Source organism: Colobus angolensis, unplaced genomic scaffold, assembly GCF_000951035.1.
Source record: "Colobus angolensis palliatus isolate OR3802 unplaced genomic scaffold, Cang.pa_1.0 Scaffold34, whole genome shotgun sequence".
NCBI lineage: Eukaryota > Metazoa > Chordata > Mammalia > Primates > Cercopithecidae > Colobus > Colobus angolensis.
Window position 1 is genome coordinate 2,898,924 of NW_012116710.1, and position 22,273 is coordinate 2,921,196.

At 43.0% G+C, this 22,273-nt stretch overlaps 1 protein-coding gene and 1 pseudogene across 2 annotated transcripts in view; one reads left to right on the forward strand and one right to left on the reverse strand.

Annotated features, from left to right (window-relative positions):
* LOC105519203 (Fanconi anemia group D2 protein) overlaps positions 1-20,060 on the forward strand; it is a 29,348-nt gene extending 9,288 nt beyond the window's left edge. Inside the window, 11 exon segments of the mRNA XM_011952510.1 lie at positions 7,402-7,468; positions 7,471-7,543; positions 9,049-9,184; positions 10,831-10,962; positions 13,175-13,285; positions 17,136-17,204; positions 17,649-17,722; positions 18,027-18,173; positions 18,470-18,606; positions 19,566-19,697; positions 19,807-20,060. Coding sequence (XP_011807900.1) covers positions 7,402-7,468; positions 7,471-7,543; positions 9,049-9,184; positions 10,831-10,962; positions 13,175-13,285; positions 17,136-17,204; positions 17,649-17,722; positions 18,027-18,173; positions 18,470-18,606; positions 19,566-19,697; positions 19,807-20,060 — 1,332 coding nt within the window.
* On the reverse strand, positions 1,689-2,514 carry LOC105519094 (annotated as a pseudogene). The gene has a single exon (XR_001002927.1). The product of XR_001002927.1 is annotated as a nucleophosmin pseudogene (transcript).
* Positions 20,061-22,273: the final 2,213 nt, after the last annotated feature.

Consider the following 22,273-nt stretch of genomic DNA (forward strand, 5'->3'; position numbering starts at 1 on the left):
AATTCAGCTGTGAATCCTTCTGGTCCTGGACTTTTTTTTTGGTTGGTAGGCTATTAATTATTGCCTCAATTTCAGAGCCTGTTATTGGTCTATTCAGAGATTCAACTTCTTCCTGGTTTATTCTTGAGAGGGTATATGTGTCCAGGAATTTATCCATTTCTTCTAGATTTTCTAGTTTATTTGCCTAGAGGTGTTTATAGTATTCTCTGATGGTAGTTTGTATTTCTGTACGATTGGTGGTGATATCCCCTTTATCATTTATTTATTGGGTCTATTTGATTCTTCTCTCTTTTCTTCTTTATTAGTCTTGCTAGCAATCTATCAATTTTGTTAATCTTTTCAAAAATCCAGCTCCTGGATTCATTGATTTTTTGAAGGGTTTTTTGTGTCTCTGTCTCCTTTAGTTCTTCCCTGATGTTAGTTATTTCTTGCCTTCTGCTAGCTTTTGAATTTGTTTGCTCTTGCTTCTCTAGTTCTTTTAATTGTAATATTAGGGTGTCGATTTTAGACCTTTCCTGCCTTCTCTTGTGGGCATTTAGTGCTATAAATTTCCCTCTACACACTGCTTTAAATGTGTCCCAGAGATTCTGTTATGTTGTGTCTTTGTTCTCGTTGGTTTCAAGGAACATCTTTATTTCTGCCTTCATTTTGTTATTTACCCAGTAGTCAGTCAGGAGCAGGTTGTTCAGTTTCCACGTAGTTGTGTAGTTTTGAGGGAGTTTCTTAATCCTGAGTTCTAATTTGATTGCACTGTGGTCTGAGAGACAGTTTGTTGTGGTTTCTGTTCTTTTACATTTGCTGAGGTGTGTTTTACTACCAATTATGTGGTCAATTTTAGAATAAGTGCTATGTGATGCTGAGAAGAATGTATATTCTGTTGAGTTTGGGGATGCAGAGTTCTGTAGATGTCTATTAGGTCTGCTTGGTGCAGAGCTGAGTTCAGGTCCTGGATATCCTTATTAACCTTTTGTCTCATTGATCTGTCTAATATTGACAGTGGGGTGTTAAAGTTTCCCATTCTTATTGTGTAGGAGTCAGAGTCTCTTTGTAGATCTCTAAGGACTTGCTTTATGAATCTGGGTGCTCCTGTATTGGGTGCATATATATCTAGGATAGTTAGCTCTTCTTGTTGATTGATCCCTTTACCATTATGTAATAGCCTTCTGTGTCTCTTTTGATCTTTGTTGGTTTAAAGTCTGTTTTATCAGAGACTAGAATTGCAACCCCTGCTTTTTTTTTGTTTTCCATTTGCTTGGCAGATCTTCCTCCATCCTTTTATTTTGAGCCAATGTATGTCTCTGCATATGAGATGGGTCTCCTGAATACAGCACACTGATGGGTCGTGACTTTTTTTTTTTTTTTGATCCATTCAAATATTTATTGAGCAGCTGAGGAGATACAAAGGCGATTTAAAACATTATCAGAAGTGAGGCAAATGCACAAGTAATAGAAAGCAAAGGGCAAGCTTCACTGTATCACAGCAATCAGAAGAAAGTGCTTTAGGGAACCAAGAGTGAGATTGTTTCCAGCCTGAAGAGGCATGGGTGGCAAATCAGAAAAGGAGATTGAGATTAAAATAGAAGACTTCAGTCTGGATTGTTGATGACACTCAGTATGGGCTATATTTGTCTCTCCTTTTCCTTTCTCCCCATCTTTGGACTTAATTTACATGTAGTGCCCAGAGCTGTTCAGTGTGCTTTTTCCATACTTGCTTGCATTTTTGCTTTAATGTCTTCTACAGAACTGGTTCCTTTGGTGTTTTAGGAATTTTTCCTGTTTTTTGAAGGATTCTTATCCTTTTGATCTTGGTGTTGATGATGATTTTGAGTCTTTTCCATTCTGATTTGAGTTTTGTGGATTTTTGGCTGGAGTATCTCGTATAGATTTCTTCACTGGGGCTTTTTCTTCAGCTCCTCCTCCTCATCATCTTCTTCTTCATCATCATCACCTTCATCAGCAGCAAGTTTTACTTTTTCCTGTGGAAGCTTGCTACCACCTCCAGGGACAGACCGCTTTCCAGATATACTTAAGAGTTTCACGTCCTCCTCCTCTTCATCTTCTGACTCTGAATCTTCCTCCACAGCTACTAAGTGCTGTCCACTAATATGCACTGGCCCTGAACCACACTTTAACCTTAAGACCACTGGTGGTGTTATTTCAAAGCCCCCAAGGGAAACCATTGGCTGTACAGACATTTTCAAAGTTGCCAGTGTTACTTTAATTGGACTGCCTTTGTAATTCATTGCCTCTGCTTCAACAATGTGCAATTCATCCTTTGCACCAGCCCTTAAACTGACTATTCTTAAAGATAACTGGAGCTCATTTTCATCATTATCCACCTTAAAATGATAATCTTTAGTTCACAACCAAAAAGACAGTTCTGGGGCCTCAGGGGGCTCATGTCCATGTCCATCAAATCTTTCATCAGGTGGCAGCATGCACTTAGGTGGGAGAGAAGGCAGACGGAGATAAATGAACACTGCTACAGAGAACAGTTGAGCAGGACGGAATCACACCCGGTCTTGACTCTTTATCCAATTTGCCAGTCTGTATCTTTTAATTGGGGCATTTAGCCCATTTATATTTACAGTTAATATTGTTATGTGTGAATTTGATGTTGTCATTATGATGTTAGCCGGTTATTTTGCCCATTATTTGATGCAGTTTCTTCATAGCATGGATGGTCTTTACAATTTGGCATGTTTTTGCAGTGGCTGGTACCAGTTGTTTCTTTCCATGTTAGTGTTTCCTTCAGGAGCTCTTGTACGGCAGGCCTAGTGGTGACAAAATCTCTTAGCATTTGCTTGTCTGTAAAGGATTTTATTTCTCCTTCACTGATGAAGCTTAGTTTGGCTGGATATGAAATTCTGGGTTGAAAATTCTTTTCTTTAAGAATGTTGAGGCTGGGCGCGGTGGCTCAAGCCTGTAATCCCAGCACTTTGGGAGGCCGAGGTGGGCGGATCACGAGGTCAGGAGATTGAGACCATCCTGGCTAACACGGTGAAACCCCGTCTCTACTAAAAAAAAAAAAAAATACGAAAAAAAACTAGCCGGGTGACGTGGCGGACGCCTGTAGTCCCAGCTACTCGGGAGGCTGAGGCAGGAGAATGGTGTAAACCCGGGAGGCGGAGCTTGCAGTGAGCTGAGATCCGGCCACTGCACTCCAGCCTGGGTGGCAGAGCGAGACTCCGTCTCAAAAAAAAAAAAAAAAAAAAAGAATGTTGAATATTGGTCCCCACTCTCTTCTGGCTTGTAGTGTTTCTGCCAAGAGATCCACTGTTAGTCTGATGGGCTTCCCTTTGTGGGTAACCCGACCTTTCTCTCTGGCTGCCCTTAACATTTTTTCCTTCAGTTCAACCTTGGTGAATCTGACAATTAGGCTTCTTGGAGTTGTTCTTCTTGAGGGGTATCTTTGTGGTGTTCTCTCTATTTCCTGAATTTGAATGTTGGCCTGTCTTTCTAGGTTGGGGAAGTTCTCCTGGATAATATCCTGAAGAGTGTTTTCCAACTTGGTTCCATTCTCCCTGTCACTTTCAGGTACAACAATGAAACGTAGATTTGGTCTTTTCACATAGTCCCATATTTCTTGAAGGCTTTGTTCATTTCCTTTTACTTTTTTTTCTCTAAACTTCTCTTCTCACTTTATTTTATTAATTTGATCTTCAATCATTGATACCCTTTCTTGCACTCAATCACATCAGCTATTGAAGCTTGTGCATGCGTCACCATGTTCTCGTGCCATGGTTTTCAGCTCCATCAGATCATATAAGGTCTTCTCTGCACTGTTTATTCTAGTTAGCCATTTGTCTAACTGTTTTTCAAGGTTTTTAGCTTCCTTTGGATGGGTTCAGACATCTCCTTTAGCTCGGAAAAGTTGTTATTACCGACCTTCTGAAGCCTACTTTCTGTCAACTCGTCAAAGTCATTCTCCATCCAGCTTTGTTCAGTTGCTGGCGAGGAGCTGCAATCCTTTGGAGGAGAAGAGGCGCTCTGGTTTTTAGAATTTTCAGCTTTTCTGCTCTGGTTTCTCCCCATCTTTGTGGTTTTATCTACCTTTGGTCTTTGATGTTGGTGACCTACAAATGGGGTTTTGGTGTGGATGTCCTTTTTGTTGACGTTGATGCTATTCCTTTCTGTTTGTTAGTTTTCCTTCTAACAGTCGGGTCCCTCAGGTGCAGGTCTGTTGCAGTTTGCTGGAGGTCCATTCCAGACCCTGTTTGCCTGGGTATCACCAGTGAAGGCTACAGAACAACAAATATTGCAGAACAGCAAATATTGCTGCCTGATCCTTCCTTTGGAAGCTTCATTCCAGATGGGCACCAGGCTATATGAGGTGTCCGTTGGCCCCTTCTGGGAGGTATTTCCCAGTTAGGCTACACAGGGGTCAGGGACCCACTTAAGGAGGCAGTCTGTCCATTCGCAGAACTCAAACGCCATGCTGGGAGAACCACTGCTCTCTTCAGAGCTGTCAGACGGGGACGTTTAAGTCGCAGAAGTTGTCTGCTGCCTTTTGTTCAGCTATGCACTGCCCACAGAGGTGGAGACTATAGAGGCCTAGGCCTTGCTCAGCTGTGGTGGGGTCCACCCAGTTTAAGCTTCCCAGCCGCTTTACCTACTCAAGCCTCAGCAATAGCAGGCACCCCTCCCCCAGCCTGGCTGCCACCTTGCAGTTTGATCTCAGACTGCTGCACTAGCAGTGAGCAAGGCCCATGGGCGTGGGACCTGCTAAGCCGGGCCCAGGAGAGAATCTCTTTGTCTGCGGGTTGCTAAGATCTTGGGAAAAGCACAGTATTTGGGTGTGAGTTGCCTGATATTCCAGGTACAGTTTGTCATGGCTTCCCTTGGCTATTAAAGGGAAATCTCCCGACCCCTTGTGCTTCCTGGGTGAGGTGATGCCCCACCCTGCTTAGGCTCACCCTCTATGGGCTGCACCCACTGTCCAACCAGTCCCAATGAGATGAACCAGGTACCTCAGTTGGAAATGCAGAAATCACCCATCTTCTGTGTTGATCATGCTTGGAGCTGCAGACTAGAGCTGTTTCTATTCGGCCATCTTGGATAAAAGGCCCTGCTTGCCTTTTTAACTGTTTTTGTTTGTTTGTTTGTTTTCCTAGAAGCATAAACTCAAGTTGCCCTGAATATACTCTCAACATTTTCTCTTTTTTTGTTTTGTTTTGTCTTGTTTTAAGAGACCAGGTCTTGCTCTGTCACCCAAGTTGGAGTACAGTGGCAGCACCATAGCTCACTGCAGCCTCAAACTCCTGGGTTCAAGTGATCCTCCCATCTCAATCTTCAGAGTAGCTGGGACTACAGGCAAGCACCACCAGGCCCTGCTAATTCTATTTTTTTTTTTTTTTTCTGAGACATAGTTTTGCTCTTTCACCCAGGCTGGAGTGAAGTGGCACAATCTCAGCTCACTGCAACCTCTGTCCCCTGGGTTTAAGCAATTATCCTGCCTCAGCCTCCCTAGTAGCTGGTATTATAGGTGCCTGCCACCACGCCCAGCTAAGTTTTATATTTTTAGTAGAGACAGGATTTTGCCATGTTGGCCAGGCAGGTCTCGAACTCCTGACCTCAGGTGATCCACCTGCCTCAGCCTCTCAAAGTGCTAGGATTACAGGCGTGAGCCACCACACCCAGCCAATTCTTTTATTTTTTATAGAAATAAGGTCTTGGTGTGTTGCCCAGGCTGGTCTCAAATTTTTAGCTTCAAGTGATCCTCCTGCTTGGACCTCCCAAAGTGCTGGGATTATAGGCTTGAGCCACTGCACCCAGCCATCATATTTTTCTTTTTTAAATGTAGGTAAACAAGCTAATTGTGGAGAAAAACTCACAAGGAATCTACAGATATAAAAAATACAGTTTTTCTCCACTCTCTGTCCCATTCCTCAGGGATAATCATCCTTCCAAATTTTTTCTGTTCATATACAAGCTATAATTATGCACAAGTACAGGTATACTCTTATGCCTACACATATGTAGGTTTATATATTGCTTTTACAAAAGCAGAATCTTAACTATGATTATGGGTGGTGGTGTTATTTAAAGAGACAGGGTCTCACTCTGTCACCAGGCTGGAGTGCAGTGGCATAATCATAGCTCACTGTTGCCTCCACCTCCTGGACTCAATGATCCTCCCTCCTCAGCCTCCCAAAGCAGTGGGATTATAGGCATGAGCCACCATGCCCAGCCTGATTATCCTTTTGCAGGTTGCCATTTTTTCCACTTCATGTCAGGAATGTCTTTTCTCTGTCAAAAAATATAGTATGTCTCAGCAGTCCCTAACCTTTTTGGCACCAGGGACTGGTTTCATGGAAGACAGTTTTTCCACAGACCGTGTTGGGGCATGATTTCAGGATGACACTGTTCCACCTTAGATCATCAGGCACTACTTAAATTCTCATAAGGAATGTGCAGCCTAGATCCTGTGCATGTGCAGTTCACAATAGGGTTCACACTCCCATGAGAATCTAATGTAGCCGCTAATCTGACAGGAGGTGGATCTCAGGTGGTAATGACCACTTGACCGCCACTCACCTCCTGCTGTGCAGCTTGGTTCCTAGCAGACCACGGACTCTGTGGTCCAGGGGTTGGGGACCTCTGGTCTAGCTTATTCTCTTTTTTTTCAGTTTTGTAATTAAAAATTCTTTTTTAGACAGAGTCTTGCTGTGTCACTCAGGCTGGAGTGCAATGTCACAATCTTGGCTCACTGCAACCTCTGCCTCCCGGGGTTCAAGTGATTCACCTGCCTCAGCCTCCTGAGTAGCTGGGATTGCAGGCACCTGCCACCATGACCAGCTAATTTTTTTGTGAGTATTTTTAGTAGAAATGGGGTTTCACCATGTTGGCCAGGCTGGTCTCAAACTCCTGACCTCAGGTGATATGCCCACATCAGCCTCCCAAAGTGCTGGGATTATAGGCATGAGCCACCATGCGCAGCGTGGCTTATTCTTCTTGATGACTGTGTAATATTCCAAAATTTAAAATTACTCCATCATAATTTATTGAACCTTTCCCGTATTGATGGGCATTTATAGTCTTTCCAACTTTTCACAAAGTAATTTTCCTAGTAATGGTGAAAATATATACTGGAGTTGGCAAGTGATTGAATCTTTCTTTTAATAAATGTGAAGATGTCCAAAGTTACTTCTGTAGTAATATCACTTTCATGTATATAGCAATGTATTCTTAAGAGATACCAGTGGTTAATAGTTGTGGCACTTTATTGCTCTGAAAAATATTTCCGGATTTTGTGAAAAGTGTGGATAACCCCAAGGGAGTATGTGGAACAAATGAGTATCATCCACTCTGTGTTTTAATGGGGAAAAGCTGCTGTTTCATTGTAGCAAATATACTGATTTGTTAACTGTTTTTCTATTATTGCATATTTATTGACAATAGATTTTTGACCTGGTGATGCTTTTCATCATCTATAGCAGCAATACTCAGACAAAGAAGTATATTGAAAGGTGCTAAGAAATAAGATTCAATCAGGCTGCATTCAAGAACAGCTGCTCCAGAGTACATTCTCTGTTCATTACTTAGTAAGTGTCAGAGACTATTGATTTTTTTTTTTTTTTTTTTTTTTGAGACGGAGTCTCGTTCTGTCACCCAGGCTGGAGTGCAGTGGCGCTATCTCAGCTCACTGCAAGCTCCGCCTCCCGGGTTCCCGCCATTCTCCTGCCTCAGCCTCCCGACTAGCTGGGACTACAGGCGCCCGCCACCTCGCCCGGCTAGTTTTTTGTATTTTTTAGTAGAGACGGGGTTTCACCGTGTTAGCCAGGATGGTCTCGATCTCCTGACCTCGTGATCCGCCCGCCTCGGCCTCCCAAAGTGCTGGGATTACAGGCTTGAGCCACCGCGCCCGGCCTATTGATTTTTAATCGAAAACAGAAAGCTTTACAGCTCCCATGTAAAATTTCATCTTGTTTCAGTCCATTGTTCAAACCCATTGAGATTTTTGAATTTTATTTTTGCATTAATTATTTTAATTGTCTATCTCAATGCAGTTTGCAACTTTGCCAAACTGACCTTCCATATCCTATTCTAAGTAGCTTATAAAAAGCTTGAAGGGAATAGGACCTGCCTATAGAAACTAGCAGAAATGTAAATATGAACCTTCTTGAACTATCACTCTTTGGCCATTCAAAACTGTGGACTTTAGGTGATAATTCCTCTAGAAATGTAAGTTATTAAAACTGGAATTTTATAAGCTGGGAATAGTGTTTTGCTGGCTGAATGTTCAGGATATTAATAGTATAGAACTTAGAAAACTGGATGGGCCAGTGGTTTGGGGTTTGGGTTAGGAGCTAATGAGAATACCTCGTTGGGTCTTAAATTTTATATTTAAGAATAGGTTTAATGTTTGTATTATTTTACCTTGCAGTTCTTTCTGTGTTTATTTCTGCCAGTGATATATGTTTTGGGCTATAATTTTCTAGAGGGCAGAAACCATATGTAATTTTTCATTGTATTTTCCCCAATAAAGCATTATACCCAGCTTAGTACTAAATGTAAGATTTTTAAAAATTATGGTATCAATAAGGAAGCTACGTTTATTAACTGGTTATTTAGTCTGGGTCCATTAATGTCTATGTATATTGTGTTAGTGGTAGAGTATGATCACTTCTCTTCTTGAACTTTAAAAAAAAAATTAGTTTAGTTAGCATTGAATCTTATAGACCAACTTCAAATTATAAGCAAGGTGGAGCATCCCTGGGGGGTAGTGTGATTGCGTGAGGAAACTGGGATTTAGAAGATCTGGCCTCCAATGCCAAATTGAGCAGATAGGAACGTACTATTAGGCTTATAATTTAACTTCTTTGAGCTTAAAGGTCAATTATTATCCAAATGTGGAATCCCATTGATGCTGAGAGAAAACTCAGAATGGTGAAGGATTATTCTGTGTAAAACAAAGATTAAGATTTCTCAAGTTAAAATGAGAGTTAGGGAGGAGAGGTCTGACATTCCAAAAGGATAAGTAACTCTTAGCTTGTGTACTAACTGCTTCCTACAGCTTCTTTTCTCTCTCTACTCTTCCCCACTCAGGGTTCTTAAGGGTATGTGTTCATCCATTCTGTCTCTGGCTCAGAGTTTGCTTCACTCTCTAGACCAGAGTATAATTTCATTTGGCAGTCTCCTATACAATTATGCATTTAAGTTTTTTGACATGTACTGCCAGCAGGTATGTTGAAACACTTGTTTTGGCAAGGAGGGAACGGGGAAGGGAAAATAATCTGATGTTTATTTCTTGTTGGTTGGACCTTACTGAAGGGGAAGGAACTCTGAACTGGACCTCAGGAAAGTTCAATCCTAGTCCCAGCCTTGATGAAATGAAGAGACTTGACTGGAGGATCTAACTCTGTGTTCTGAGCTCTAAAATTCTGTCTGAAATTTAGATCCAGAACCAGTTTATGTCAAAACATGAGACACTTTGTTGTTGTTGTTGTTGTTGTTGTTATTGTTGAGACACTGTTTCGCTCTTGTTGCCCAGGCTAGAGTGCAGTGTCACAGTCTTGGCTCACTACAATCTCCACCTCCCGGATTCAAGTGATTCATTCTCCTGTCTCATCCTCCTGAGTAGCTGGGATCACAGGTGCGCACCACCAGGCCCGGCTAATTTTTTGTATTTTTAGTAGAGACAGGGTTTCACCATGTTGGCCAGGCTGGTCTCGAACTCCTGACCTCAGGTGATCCACCCACCTCAGCCTCCCAAAGCGCTGGGATTACAGGCATGAACCATCGTGCCCGGCCGAGACACATTTTAATAGCATATATCCAGAGAGGGAGGACTGTGTTTGTGGAAAATGTTTATGAAAGCAAGTAAAGAACAGTATCTTATTTTGTATTTTTACATATATTCCTCCTATTATTAACAATGTTAAAACGCATTTGAATGGAATTTTTAAAATGAAGATTTGTAAAAAAAAGTTTTTTAGCCGGGCGCGGTGGCTCAAGCCTGTAATCCCAGCACTTTGGGAGGCCGAGACGGGCGGATCACGAGGTCAGGAGATCGAGACCATCCTGGCTAACACGGTGAAACCCCGTCTCTACTAAAAATACAAAAACTAGCCGGGCTAGGTGGCAGGTGCCTGTAGTCCCAGCTACTCGGGAGGCTGAGGCAGGAGAATGGCGTAAACCCGGGAGGCGGAGCTTGCAGTGAGCTGAGATCCGGCCACTGCACTCCAGTCCAGGTGACAGAGCGAGACTCCGTCTCAAAAAAAAAAAAAAAAAAGGTTTTAAAATTTAAACTACAGCAACGGTTGCAGCTGACATGAGGTAGCTGTTGCAGTTGAGAATGTAATTCTGTTATGACTATTACACAGTGACGGTATAAAGGGAGAATGGCATCTAAGACATTTTTGAACCCTCTTAATGTCTTAGAGACACTATCGTGATCCATGTTTGCTTGGAAACATGCAAGTCTAGCCTGTACTATATAGAGAAAACTTTTAAAGCTTTTAGCTCCTTGAGTGCCATCTTTTTGAGAAATTTCAACTGATCTTGTACAACCTCAACTTAAAGGGTAAAATTTAACCCATGTGGGAACAAGAAAGAGGAAAACTATGCCGAGGAGCAAAATCAGGAGGGCTTAGGTAGTGCTCACCGATAAAATATGGGAAATAGGTCAAGACGGAATGGTAAAGTTACACTGGCATATTGCTAAATCTCCTGAAGCCAACATTAATGAAAACTAGATAATAGATGATGGGATTGGGTTGATTGTGATTTTAATGAAGTAGAGATTGGAGAGGCCTTGGGGGTGAATCCCTTTAGAATGGCCATCCCATATTTTGTTTTACATTGTCCTGTTGACTCTCCTCTGTATAGGAGGTGGTTGGTGCCTTAGTGACCCATATCTGCAGTGGGAATGAAGCTGAAGTTGATACCGCGTTAGATGTCCTCCTAGAGTTGGTAGTGTTAAACCCGTCTGCTATGATGATGAATGCTGTCTTTGTAAAGGCATCTTATTGGCTTCTTGTACTTTAGATATTTAATACTATAATTGGTGGGAGGAGGTGGGACAGAGGTGAAATAATGGGCAAGTAATATAAATAAAAAGTGACTATTCTATCTATGTGTTAATTGATTCAGCAAACACTTCTTTATATCTAACCCACAGACTAAGCTCTATTCCAGGTGCTGTGGATGTAAAGTAGGTCCTTGCCTTTGATGTTAAAGACTAAGACACCTAAGCAATTCACTATAAATACAGCATGGTGAATTCTTCGATAAAGTACTATAGCTAAAACAGAGCAAGAATAATTAAATTTAGCCTGGGAAGCTGGAGAATTCTTCAAAGAGGCGATTTGAGTGATTGCTGAAGGATGGGAATGACTGACAAGAGAAAGTATGGGAAGTGTGTTCTAGGCAGAGAAGAGTTTGAGCAGAAGCAAACTGGTGCCCAAGTCAATGGTGTGACTGAGGAATGAGAAGCAAACAAGCATGACTGGAGAATAGGATATATATGGAGAAGAGTGATGGGAGGCGAGGCTGGTAAGACGTGGGACAGGCCCATGTTGCAAAGAGTCTCAACATGCTAAAGAGTTTCGACTTTTTTTTCTAGACAATAGGGAGCTATTAGCAGTTTTTACACAGAGTTGACCTAATCTGCTCAGCGTTCAGAGATAACTCAGTAGCTATGTGATGGGTGGATTGGAGACTGCTGAAAGGGTCTAAGGGAGTGAGAGTAAGGGCCAGATTTTGGTCATGGGAATGTGGAAGAAATGATGGCTTAGGAGACAATTTGGTGTTAGAATTAACCTGACTTAGTGACTGTTAAGAATATGTGGCAATAAGAAACAAGAAAACTAGGTCCGAGTTTTTCATCTTAGGAAACTAGGTGAATGGTTGTGCCATTTCCTGAGACCAGGAGGGGAGTGCATCTTCTGTAGGAAGTATGATGAGTTCATTGTGGGATAGCCATGTGTAGATGGTTAGTGGATAGTTGGAAATTCTGGTTTGGAATCTTGCGGGGACCCTTTGGTGGAAGATTTAGTTTGGGTATTCAGAACCATATAAATGTGAGCTCTACTGAGGCAGTTTTGAGGCAGAAGACCATAGAAGCTTAGAAGAGCACAGACATTTTGAGAAGGTTAAAGTTTAAGTGGCAGACGAAAGCAAATGTCCATAGAAGGAAAATGAGAAAACTAGAAGATGAATAATGTGAGCTTGAAGGATGTCAGGTAGCAAAAGCCCAGGAATGAGTTTCAAGAGTGAGGGATTTATCTCCAGTGTTGGACACTGTAGAGGTTGAAGATGGAGCAGAGGCTATTGGCTTTGGCAATTAGAATACCTCTGGTAACCTCTGAGAGAACAGTGTTAATTGAATTATAAGGGTGGAAGCCAGAGAGCAGTAACTTGAAGACTTGGGGAATAGAGTCAATGTCAAGAAGCATCAAGGAGAGAATAAGAAAAGTAGCTTGAGAGAGAAGCTGGTTGCAAGGGAGATATTTTTTAGATGAGGAGGTTTGAGATTGCTTGTAGGCTGAGAAAAGGATTCAATAGAGAGGAAGAAATAGAAAATTTTTAAAATTAATTAGAAGTTTACAAAACTGTTTTATTACTTTATCCTCAGACAAACCACGAAAGGTAGTATAGCTATTATTATCACCATGTTACAGATGAGAAAAGCTGAGACATCTCCCACGGTCACAAAGTAAATAGTTTCCTTGTGACTCCTTCCAGATCTGTAGAGAAAGGAGAAATAATTCATGGAGTAGAAGCTGGGAAGGGATGATATGGCAAGGAATAGGGTAAAGACATAACTTTTGGTAGAATATTGTTTTCACTGAAAAAAGGGGAAAGGTGGAGGTAAAGAATACTGAGAACTGGGAGGTGCATTAGAATGACTAAGCGGTAGATGATTAAAGCCCAGGATTGTGGTTCAGAGTGAAGAGGGTAAAGAAAACTTTATCTTTCCTGATAGTTAGTTCCTAGTCTCTGATAATAAGAGACTTAGAAAGCTGGAAGAGTTTTCTCAGTTTATTTCCAGTCTATCAAACCTTTGGGCTCTGAGCATAGCTTTTAGAACTTGAGCTTTTAAGGCAGCTAAAAAGTTTTAGATCCCTGGCTATCTGATCTGTGTGCCTCTCTTATAGGGATTTTAATTTTTTGATTTTTAAGGGAAAAATGTTAGCTGCCAGCCTCATTGTTGGCATCATCTTTTCTGCAGGGCATTTTAGATTATCTGGATAACATATCTCCTCAGCAAATACAAAAACTCTTCAATGCTCTCAGCACACTGACATTTAGCAAACAGAATGAAGCCAGCAGCCACATCCAGGTAAGAGGCAATATGTTGGGGAAGATTTTTGTTGTTGCTGTTGGAATCTCCCTCTGTCGCCCAGGCTAGAGTGCAGTGCATGATCTTGGCTCACTGCAACCTCCATCTCCCGGGTTGACACGATTGTCCTGCCTCAGCCTCCCGAGTAGCTGGGACTACAGGCATGCACCACCACGCCCAGCTAATTTTTTTGTATTTTTAGGAGAAAAGGGGTTTCACCATGTTAGCCAGGATGGTCTCAATCTCCTGACCTCATGATCCGCCTGCCTTGGCCTCCCAAAGTGCTGGGATTACAGGCATGAGCCACTGCACCTGGACTTTTTTTTTTTTTTTTTTTTTGTGACATGGAGTCTAGCTCTGTCACCTACACTGGAGTGCAGTGGCATGCTCTCGGCTCAGTGCAACCTCCACCTCCTGAGTTCAAGCAATTCTCCTCCCTCAGCCTCCCGAGTAGCTGGGACTGCAGGCACATGCCACCACACCTGTCTAATTTTTGTATTTTTAGTATTTCGTATTTTTAAACCTCTTTACTTGAAATTTGCTGGAAAAAAAAAAACACACAACCAAATGACAGATTTGCTAGTGTGTAGTAGTGGAAATGGAGTACATAGCCATAGTTCCAGCATTTTTTTATTCTTACCACAAACATTAAGTGCCTATCCTGTGTCAGGCACTGATACATTAGATCCTCTGCCCTCAAAAAGCTTTGTTTATTAGGGAAGAGATGGGTCTGTGATCAGATAACCATGAAACTGTTCAGGTTCTGAGTGCAGTGGGGCACAGAATTGCCTTGTTTCCTGAGAAACATCTCCATCTAATGTGAACTTCACGTGGGCTTGCTTTCGTTTGTGGACACCATTCACTGAAAAAGCCAGGCTGTAATCCCAGCACTTTGGGAGGCCAAGGCAGGCGAATCACATGTGTCCAGGGGTCTGAGACCAGCCTGGACACCATGGTGAAACCCTATCTCTACAAAAACATACAAAAATTGGCCAGGTGTGGTGGCACACACCTGTAATCCTAGCTACTCAGGAGGCTGAGGTGGGAGGATCCATTGAGCCCAGGGAGTTGAGGCTACAGTGAGCCATGATTGTGCCACTGCACTCCAGCCTGGGCAATAAGACTCTATCTCTAAATAAATAAATAAATAAATAAATAAATAAATAAATAAATAAATAAATAAATAGATTAGATTGGAATCATAACTTGCAACTCGTTTGTATCTTTAGTGCTATCTTACGGCAGTAATTCATACTGGACTGTGACTTTGAACAACCAGTATATTTTTTATCTCCCCCCACCCACACCTTTCTTGGGTCTCCAGTCAACACATTTTTTTAATTAAAAAAAATTTTGGACTAGGTAATATACATGTGTCATATAAAATTCAAAACATATAGAAGGGTATCCAGTGAAAAATAACTCTCACTTCTCAGTCCTCTAGGCACCTGGTTTGTCTCCCACAGGGGCAGTCACTTTATAACCTTCTGAGATGTTCTGATAATTTACAAATTTGTATTTACCTGTAGTTTCCTTTTCCCTCTTGTTCTACATCTTACCTTTTGCATTTAGCAGTTTATTTTGGAGATTGCTTCAAATCAGTAATAAAAATCCACTTCATTATTTTATTTTATTTTTGAATTTTGATAAAATATACCATTTAAATTGTTTTTAAGGACACAATTTAGTAGCAGTAAGTGTATTCACAATGTTATACAACCATTATCACTATCCTTTTCTAGAACTTTCTGATCATCCCAAACAAACTTTGTACCCATTAGGCAATAATTCGCCATCTTCCTGTCCCCACCTCCTAATAATCACTAATCACATTCTGTCTATGGATTTGTTCAAATATTTGAGTCCCTGTTTTCAGTTCTTTAGGGCATATATATTTAAGAGTGGAATTGCTGGATCATATGATGACCATATGTTTACCATTTAGAGGAACGAAACTGCTTTCCATAGCAGCTGCATAATTTTACATTCCCACCAACAATGCATGTAGGCTCCAATTTCTCCATATCCTTGCCAACATTTATTTTTCATTCTTAAAATTTTTTATTTTAATTTTTATTAACTAATTTATTTATTAATAAATAAAAAAAACATATATATTTAGATAGGGTCTTGCTCTGTCACCCAGGCTGCAGTGCAGTGGTGTGATCATAGTTCACTGCAGCCTCAAACTTCTGGGCTCAAGCAGTCTCCCTGCCTCAGCCTCCTGAGTACCTGGGACAACAGGTACCTGCCATGTTGCTTGGCCCTATTTTTTAATTATAATCATCCTGATGAGTACAAAGTGGTATCTCATTGTGGTTTGATTTGCATTTCCTAATGACTAATGATGTTAAGCATCTTTTCACGTACTTCTTGGCCATTTCTATATTTTTGTAGAAATGTCTATTCAAGTCCTTTACCCATTTTTGTTTGTTTTGTTTTAGAGATGGGGTCTCACTCTGTCACACACATTGGAGTGCAGTGGTGTGATCTTGGCTCACTGCAACCTCCACCTCCCAGGCTCAAGCGATCCTCCCATGTCAGCCTCCTGAGTAGCTGGGACCACAGGTGTGTGCACCACCATGCCCAGCTAATTTTTTGCAATTTTGGTAGACATGAAGTTTCGTCATGGTACCCAGGCTGATCTCAAACTCTTGAGCTCAGGAGATCCACCCGCCTCTGCCTCCCAAAGTGCTGGCATCACAGGCATGAGCCACCGTGCTCAGCCCTTTGCCCATTTTTAAACTGGTTTTTTGTTGTTGTTGAGGTATAGGAGTTATTTGTATATTCTGGATATTGATCTCTTATCAGATATATGATTTGCAAATATTTTCTCCCATTCTATGCGTTTTCACTCCCTTCATAGTGTCCTTTGATGCACAAAAGTATTTAGTTTCGATAAAGTCAAATTTATCTACTTTTTTTTTTTGAGATGGAGTCTTGCTCTGTCGCCCAGGCTGGAGTGCAGTGGCGCGATCTTGGCTCACTGCAACCTCTGCCTCCCGGGTTGAAGCGATTCTCCTGCCTCAGCCTCCTGAGTAGCTGGGACTACAGGCACATGCTACCACGCCCAATTAATTTTTGTATTTTTAGTAGAAATGGGGTTTCACCATGTTGGCCAAGATGGTCTCAATCTCTTGACCTTGTGATCTGCCTGCCTCGGCCTCCCAAAGTGCTGTGATTACAGATGTGAGCCACTGCACCTGGCCTTACCTATTTTTTTTCATCTGTGGTTTTCTTTTTAATTATCTTAAGTCTTATGATCACACATCATGTTAAAATTTGTGTATATCTCCTCTACTTTAATCCTTTTAAGATGGCAAAAGCACCATTCCTAATCACAAATATACAGCAGTTTTACAGTTTTATGTTTCTGAATGACTCTTTAAAGACAATCCTAAATTATAACTTAGTTTGGGTTCGATTGTAAAGAATTCAAGAGTGAAGTTTAACTTGCTACTATTTTAAAAGCATGTGACCTTATAGATCGTGTATAAAATGTGAGAAGTGTTAAATAATCTTTGATATTACACATAAACCACACTAAATTGCCTTTCAATAAGTTAAAGGGACCATTTTAAATACAGGGAATTCTAATTAGATTGGCATAGTTAAGGCCAAAAATATAAACGAGACATTGCTACCTTATTTATCTCCAAACCTTGCCTTTAAGAGGCAAATGAACACAAAACACAGGTGAATCTTGCTTGGTTCTAAGACAGTGAAGGAATTTCCTCAGTATTTGAATATATTCATATAACCAGTTATATAAATCTAAATATAAAATCAATCTCCATTAAGTTTTTTGTTTTGTTTTGTTTGTTTGTTTGTTTTGAGATGGGGTCCTCAGGCCTCTGCACTTTACTATGATGAATTTGCCAACCTGATCCAACAAGAAAAGCTGGATCCAAAAGCCCTGGTAAAGCCAATTGTCTTTTCTTAAAGCAATAAAGCATGAGAGCTGCTTTACTACACTCTTCAGGTCTTTCTGTTGCAGTGTGAAAATAGATCATCCTGTGACCTCTCCTAAATTCTAACTGGGAAAGGTTTTTCTGCCCTACCCTGCCTCAGGGCTCTTCTCTGAGGCTTCCTTCACTTAATAACAATAACAATAGTAAAGAAGAGATTGACTTTGTTAATGATGGTGGCTACTATCTGTCTGAGAGCCCTACTCTATGCTAGGCCTTGTGCTAAGTGCTTTTTATGCACTCTCTCTTTTCTGCTTCACAATAATGAGATATTTATTGTTACTTCCTTTTTAGAAATGAGGGAACTGAGACTTAGAAAGGTTAAGAGTAATTTATCTAGGGCTCTATACCAAGTACACCCTGCACTGCCCTTATTGTTTGTTTGCTTCCTGAAGGAACGTGTTGGGCATACCATCTGCAATGATTTCCAGGATGCCTTCGTAGTGGACTCCTGTGTTGTTCCGGAAGGGTAGGTATTGTTTACCTGCTGGCTTGGTTGTACTGGTGAGGTTACATCAATTCTGTCAGTAGCTGATACAAACTTCAGAATACCCTTGACCTCAGCCATAGCTGCCCAGTCCCACAGCTTCTTTCCTCTCAACCCCAGCACCCCTGCACCCTTAGCTCCAAAATTCCTAAAAGGTTCACATTTGTTCTTCTGTTTCTAATTTCTCCCCATGACATTGTGTTTGAAATTGGTTTGCTCTAGTGGTTTTCCCTGCAGCCTTGTGTATTCTTGAGCTGCAGCATCAGATTCTGGTTTTTCTCCACAGTGACTTTCCATTTCCTGTGAAAGCGCTGTACGGACTGGAAGAATACAACACTCAGGATGGGATCGCCATAAACCTCCTGCCGCTGCTGTTTTCTCAGGACTTTGCAAAAGATGAGGGTCCGGTGACTTCACAGGAATCGAGCCAAAAGTCAGTATAGCTTTTCTTTTCTAAACCTGTTCATGTTTTGAATGTTCACGGGAAATTCCACAGTTCTTGGTGGGAAACTTGAGTCAAAAAAGTTTCTCTCAGGACAAATGGTATTTGGAGAGCTTAGGGAGGATGCGGCAGATTCCTTGGTTTTTCTTGGACCCTTGGCTTGAGATTTATATTGCCTTGTGTGAGCCAACAGATATTCTGAGATTACTTTCTCAGCCTGATGGCTGGACCCTGCTGTGCCTTGCAGTGCAGCTCCAGAGACTAAATGCTGTCTTCTTCTACTGCAGGTTGTCCACCCGGCCGGAGGTGGCCACTATCAAGCCGCTTGGCCTGGACGAGCAGCAGTGCTCCCAGAAGGCGGTGGTGCAGGCCCGCCTGACCCAGCCTACCCGCCTCACCAGCATCATCTTCACAGAGGACATCAGTAAGGGCTGAGTGCCCTTACAGGCATAAGCCACCTCGCTCAGCCTATTTGTAAGGCTTCTGATACATGGGACTGTATTGCTTTCCAACAAAACAATGTTAACAATGCACAAGTACCTGGAGAAGAGTTAGAAAAATTTTGTATCCTGCTGCTATGCTTACATTTCAGAATTCCCCAGGTAACGCCATTTACGTACCTTTTTATGGAGCAAGTAAAAAACATCTGTATGAGTGTCCATGCGCCCCTTCTACCATATACTTGATGATCATATAAACACACCATCATAGGCTGGGTGCAACGGCTCACACCTGTAATCCTAGCACTTTGGGAGGCCAAGGTAGGAGGATTACTTGAGCCCAGGAGTATAAGACCAGCCTAGGTAACAAAGCAAGACCTTGACTCTATAAAAAATTTTTAAAAATTAGCCAGACATGGTGGTGTATGCATGCCTGTGGTCCCAAATACTAGGGAGGCCAAGGCAGGAGAATCACTTGACCCCGGGAGCCACTGCACTCCAGCCTGGGCAACAAATTGAGACCCTATCTCAAAAGAAACAAAAATAAACAAAACCACCAGCGTAATCCCTAAGCTCAGTGGAGGGACAGGGCTCTCGTCTTTGGGATGGGAACTCATCATACTATAACCCTTATCACTTCACTGAATGGTTACACCCTGAATGAAACTAAGTTTTTCTGGAGTTTTCTTTGCCCACAGCTTTAAATGCTGGTGCCCTACATTTAAAAAGCAGGACCAGGTGGTGACAAGGCCCCCACAGCCCTTCCTTTCTGATAGTCCCTGTTAACTGTCAGCGGGGCCATGTGCGAGGCAGCTGCTTGGCGTCTGAGGGTGAAGCTGGTGGTCGCTGTGGTCTTTGCCAAAGTGTAAGCCTGCAAGGCTTGGAGGTGGAGCCAGGGGCAGGTGCTGTCTTCAGTGCTGACTTCTCCCTGGGGTTCCTCCAGCCACAGGCCAGGTCCTGCGCTGTGATGCCATCATGGACCTTATCCATGACATCCAGATCGTCTCCACCATCCGCGAGCTCTACCTGGAGGACTCCCCCATAGAGCTGAAGATCCAGGCCCTGGACTCCGAGAGTGAGGACGTCCCCTGCCTGTTTGTCCTCTGCAGCCCATGCTGGATCATCCCTCTACTACGAACCTGGCCTCTCTGTGTGTCCCACTCCTTTGGCATCCAACCCTGCAGGCCCCCTGGAGGGCAGCTTCAGTCAGGGAGGTGAAGTTGCTGCTTGCGGAGGTGCTGAAGAGGCAGAACCCACCCGTGAGGTGGGCCCCAAGCCCTCGGTAGCATCGAGCCATGGCCACTCCTGGCGCTCCAGGGTCCCTGCAGCAGGGCCTGTGTGCTCAGAGCTATGGCGGACCCTGGAGCCAGACCCTGCTGGTCACAGCGCTGGTCCCTGGTGCAGCACATCTTGGGGAAGCCAACATTCCCAGTCATAATGGGAGGCTGGGAGAGGCTGGCTGGGGCCATGCCTCCTGCTTGGACTCTCAGGGAGGGTTTTGCTTCCTGGTCCAGACCTTAGAGCCAGTGTACTAGGCAGGGAAGGTCCTTTTATTCTGGAGGAGACTGAAGCATGGAGTGGGGTGAGATGCAGGGTGTACAGGGTCCTGTCTGTCAGCGTGGGATTCACCTTTTTTCTCAAAGCAGAGGGAAGCCGAAGAAAGGGTGGTGCAGGAGGTGATGGGATCCTGTCTACAGGGTTTGTGGGGAGTATAAGCTGTTCTTGGGAGCAGAATGAGCAAAGTTTGAGTCCACCTTGCAGCCAGGCATTCTTAGGGGCACTTCACACACCCTAGCTCATTTCCTGTATGGCGACTGGACGATGCACAGAGGATGAACACAGCCACACACTCACCTGAGTGTGCATACACACAGAACAGATGTGGAGCTAATACACAGCCAAACCTGGCCCCAGAGTTTTCCCTCCTGAGCAGGGGGTGGCAAGCTTCTGTGGAGGGCTGGATGTAAATACTGTGGGCTTTCCTGGCCATATGGTGTCTGTGGCAACTATTCAGCTCTGCCATTGTCCCACTAAAGCAGCCTTAGATGATGTGGAAATGAATGGGTATGGCTGTGTTCTGATAAAACTTTATTTATAGAAATAGGGGGCTACATTTGGCCCAGGGGCTGTAGTTTGCAATCCCTGTTCATGACCACTCTGTTCTATTTCCTGCCTTAGGTCACTTTTTAAAAAATAGGTGTTTATTTTTATCAACATTTATATCATATGAAATTCACCCATTTTAAGGATACGATTCAGCATTTCTTGTTAGATTCATACAGCTCTGCAACCATCACCAGTATCCAGTTTCAGAACATTTTCATCACCCTAAAAGGAAGCTCCATACCCATTGCTTCACTCCCCATTCTCTCCTCTCTCCAGCCCCTGATAACCATGAATCTGCTTTCTGTGTCTTTGCATTTGCCGGTTCTGGACGTTTCATGGGAATAGAATCGCACAGTGCATGCAGCCATATACGTCCATGCATACAGTGTTTTGTGACTGACTTCTCTCATTGAGCACGTTTTCAAAGTTCATCTGTGTTGTTGCATGTGTCCACGCTTCATTCCTTTGTGTTGCTAAATAACTTTCCATTGCAGGGATCAACTGCGTTTTGCTTCTCTGGTCATCCTTTGATGGACTCTTGGGTTGTTTTCATATTTTGGTGGTTATGAATAATGGTGCTGTGAGCACTCACATGTGGACATGTGGTTCCCAGTCTCTTGGGTAGGAGTGGAATTGCCGGGGCATAGGATAACTCTGTGTTTAACTGTTTGGGAGCTGCCAGGTGCTTTCCCAAGTGGCTACCCCTTTTCAGATTCCCAGGGGCAGTGTGTGAAGGTGCCACCATCTCTATGTCCTGGCCAGCACTTGCTATGGCTCATCCTTGTGGTTCTAGTGAAGCCCCTTTAAAGTCACCTCTTTCCTGAGTGTGCGTCTGTTCTCCCCAGGTGGGTGGTGGGGATGTCGGGACTGGGGAGGTGCCTGCTCTGGGCCTTCCCTGGCCGCCGTCATGCCAGGTGGTCCCAGCAACCCTGGATGGTTTCCTCTCACACTCCCCGCTCTCCTGAAGGATTGATGGCACCTGCAGCCAGTTCCAGAGTAGGACGTCATCTGGTCTTCACAGACTGGGTCATTTACTAGCAGCCCATCTCAAGGCTCCACCTTTGCAGCAAGGAAATGGTTAACTCCCTTCCTTGCCCACTATGAGGGTGTCATGCTTTCTACTTGGTCCTCTTTGCCCCGAAATACTTTGATGAGTATTTTCGTCATCCCTTTTGCCTTTTTTTTCTGAGCTGCAACCTCTTTTCTGGTCAGAGTCTCCACTGTGAAGATGAACTTGACCCTTGGAAGCTTTTAGAGTCTGGCAGTCCCAGAAAGGATGTGCCTTATCTAGATTGATGAGTGTCAAGAAAGATAATTGCTCAATAAACTGTGGTAGATGGCTGCCCCTGGGTGTCAGGCAATGTGCTATTCCCTTGGTAAGTACAGCATCTTATTGTGCTTGTAAATGGTCTGATGCCCACTATATAAATGAGGAAGCTGAGGCCCAGAGAGCTTCAGTAACTTGCCCACAGTCACACAGCTCATGGGTGGCTGAGCAGGGGCTGGGATTGAGGATGTCTGATTCTGTCGCCTGAGCTCTTTCTC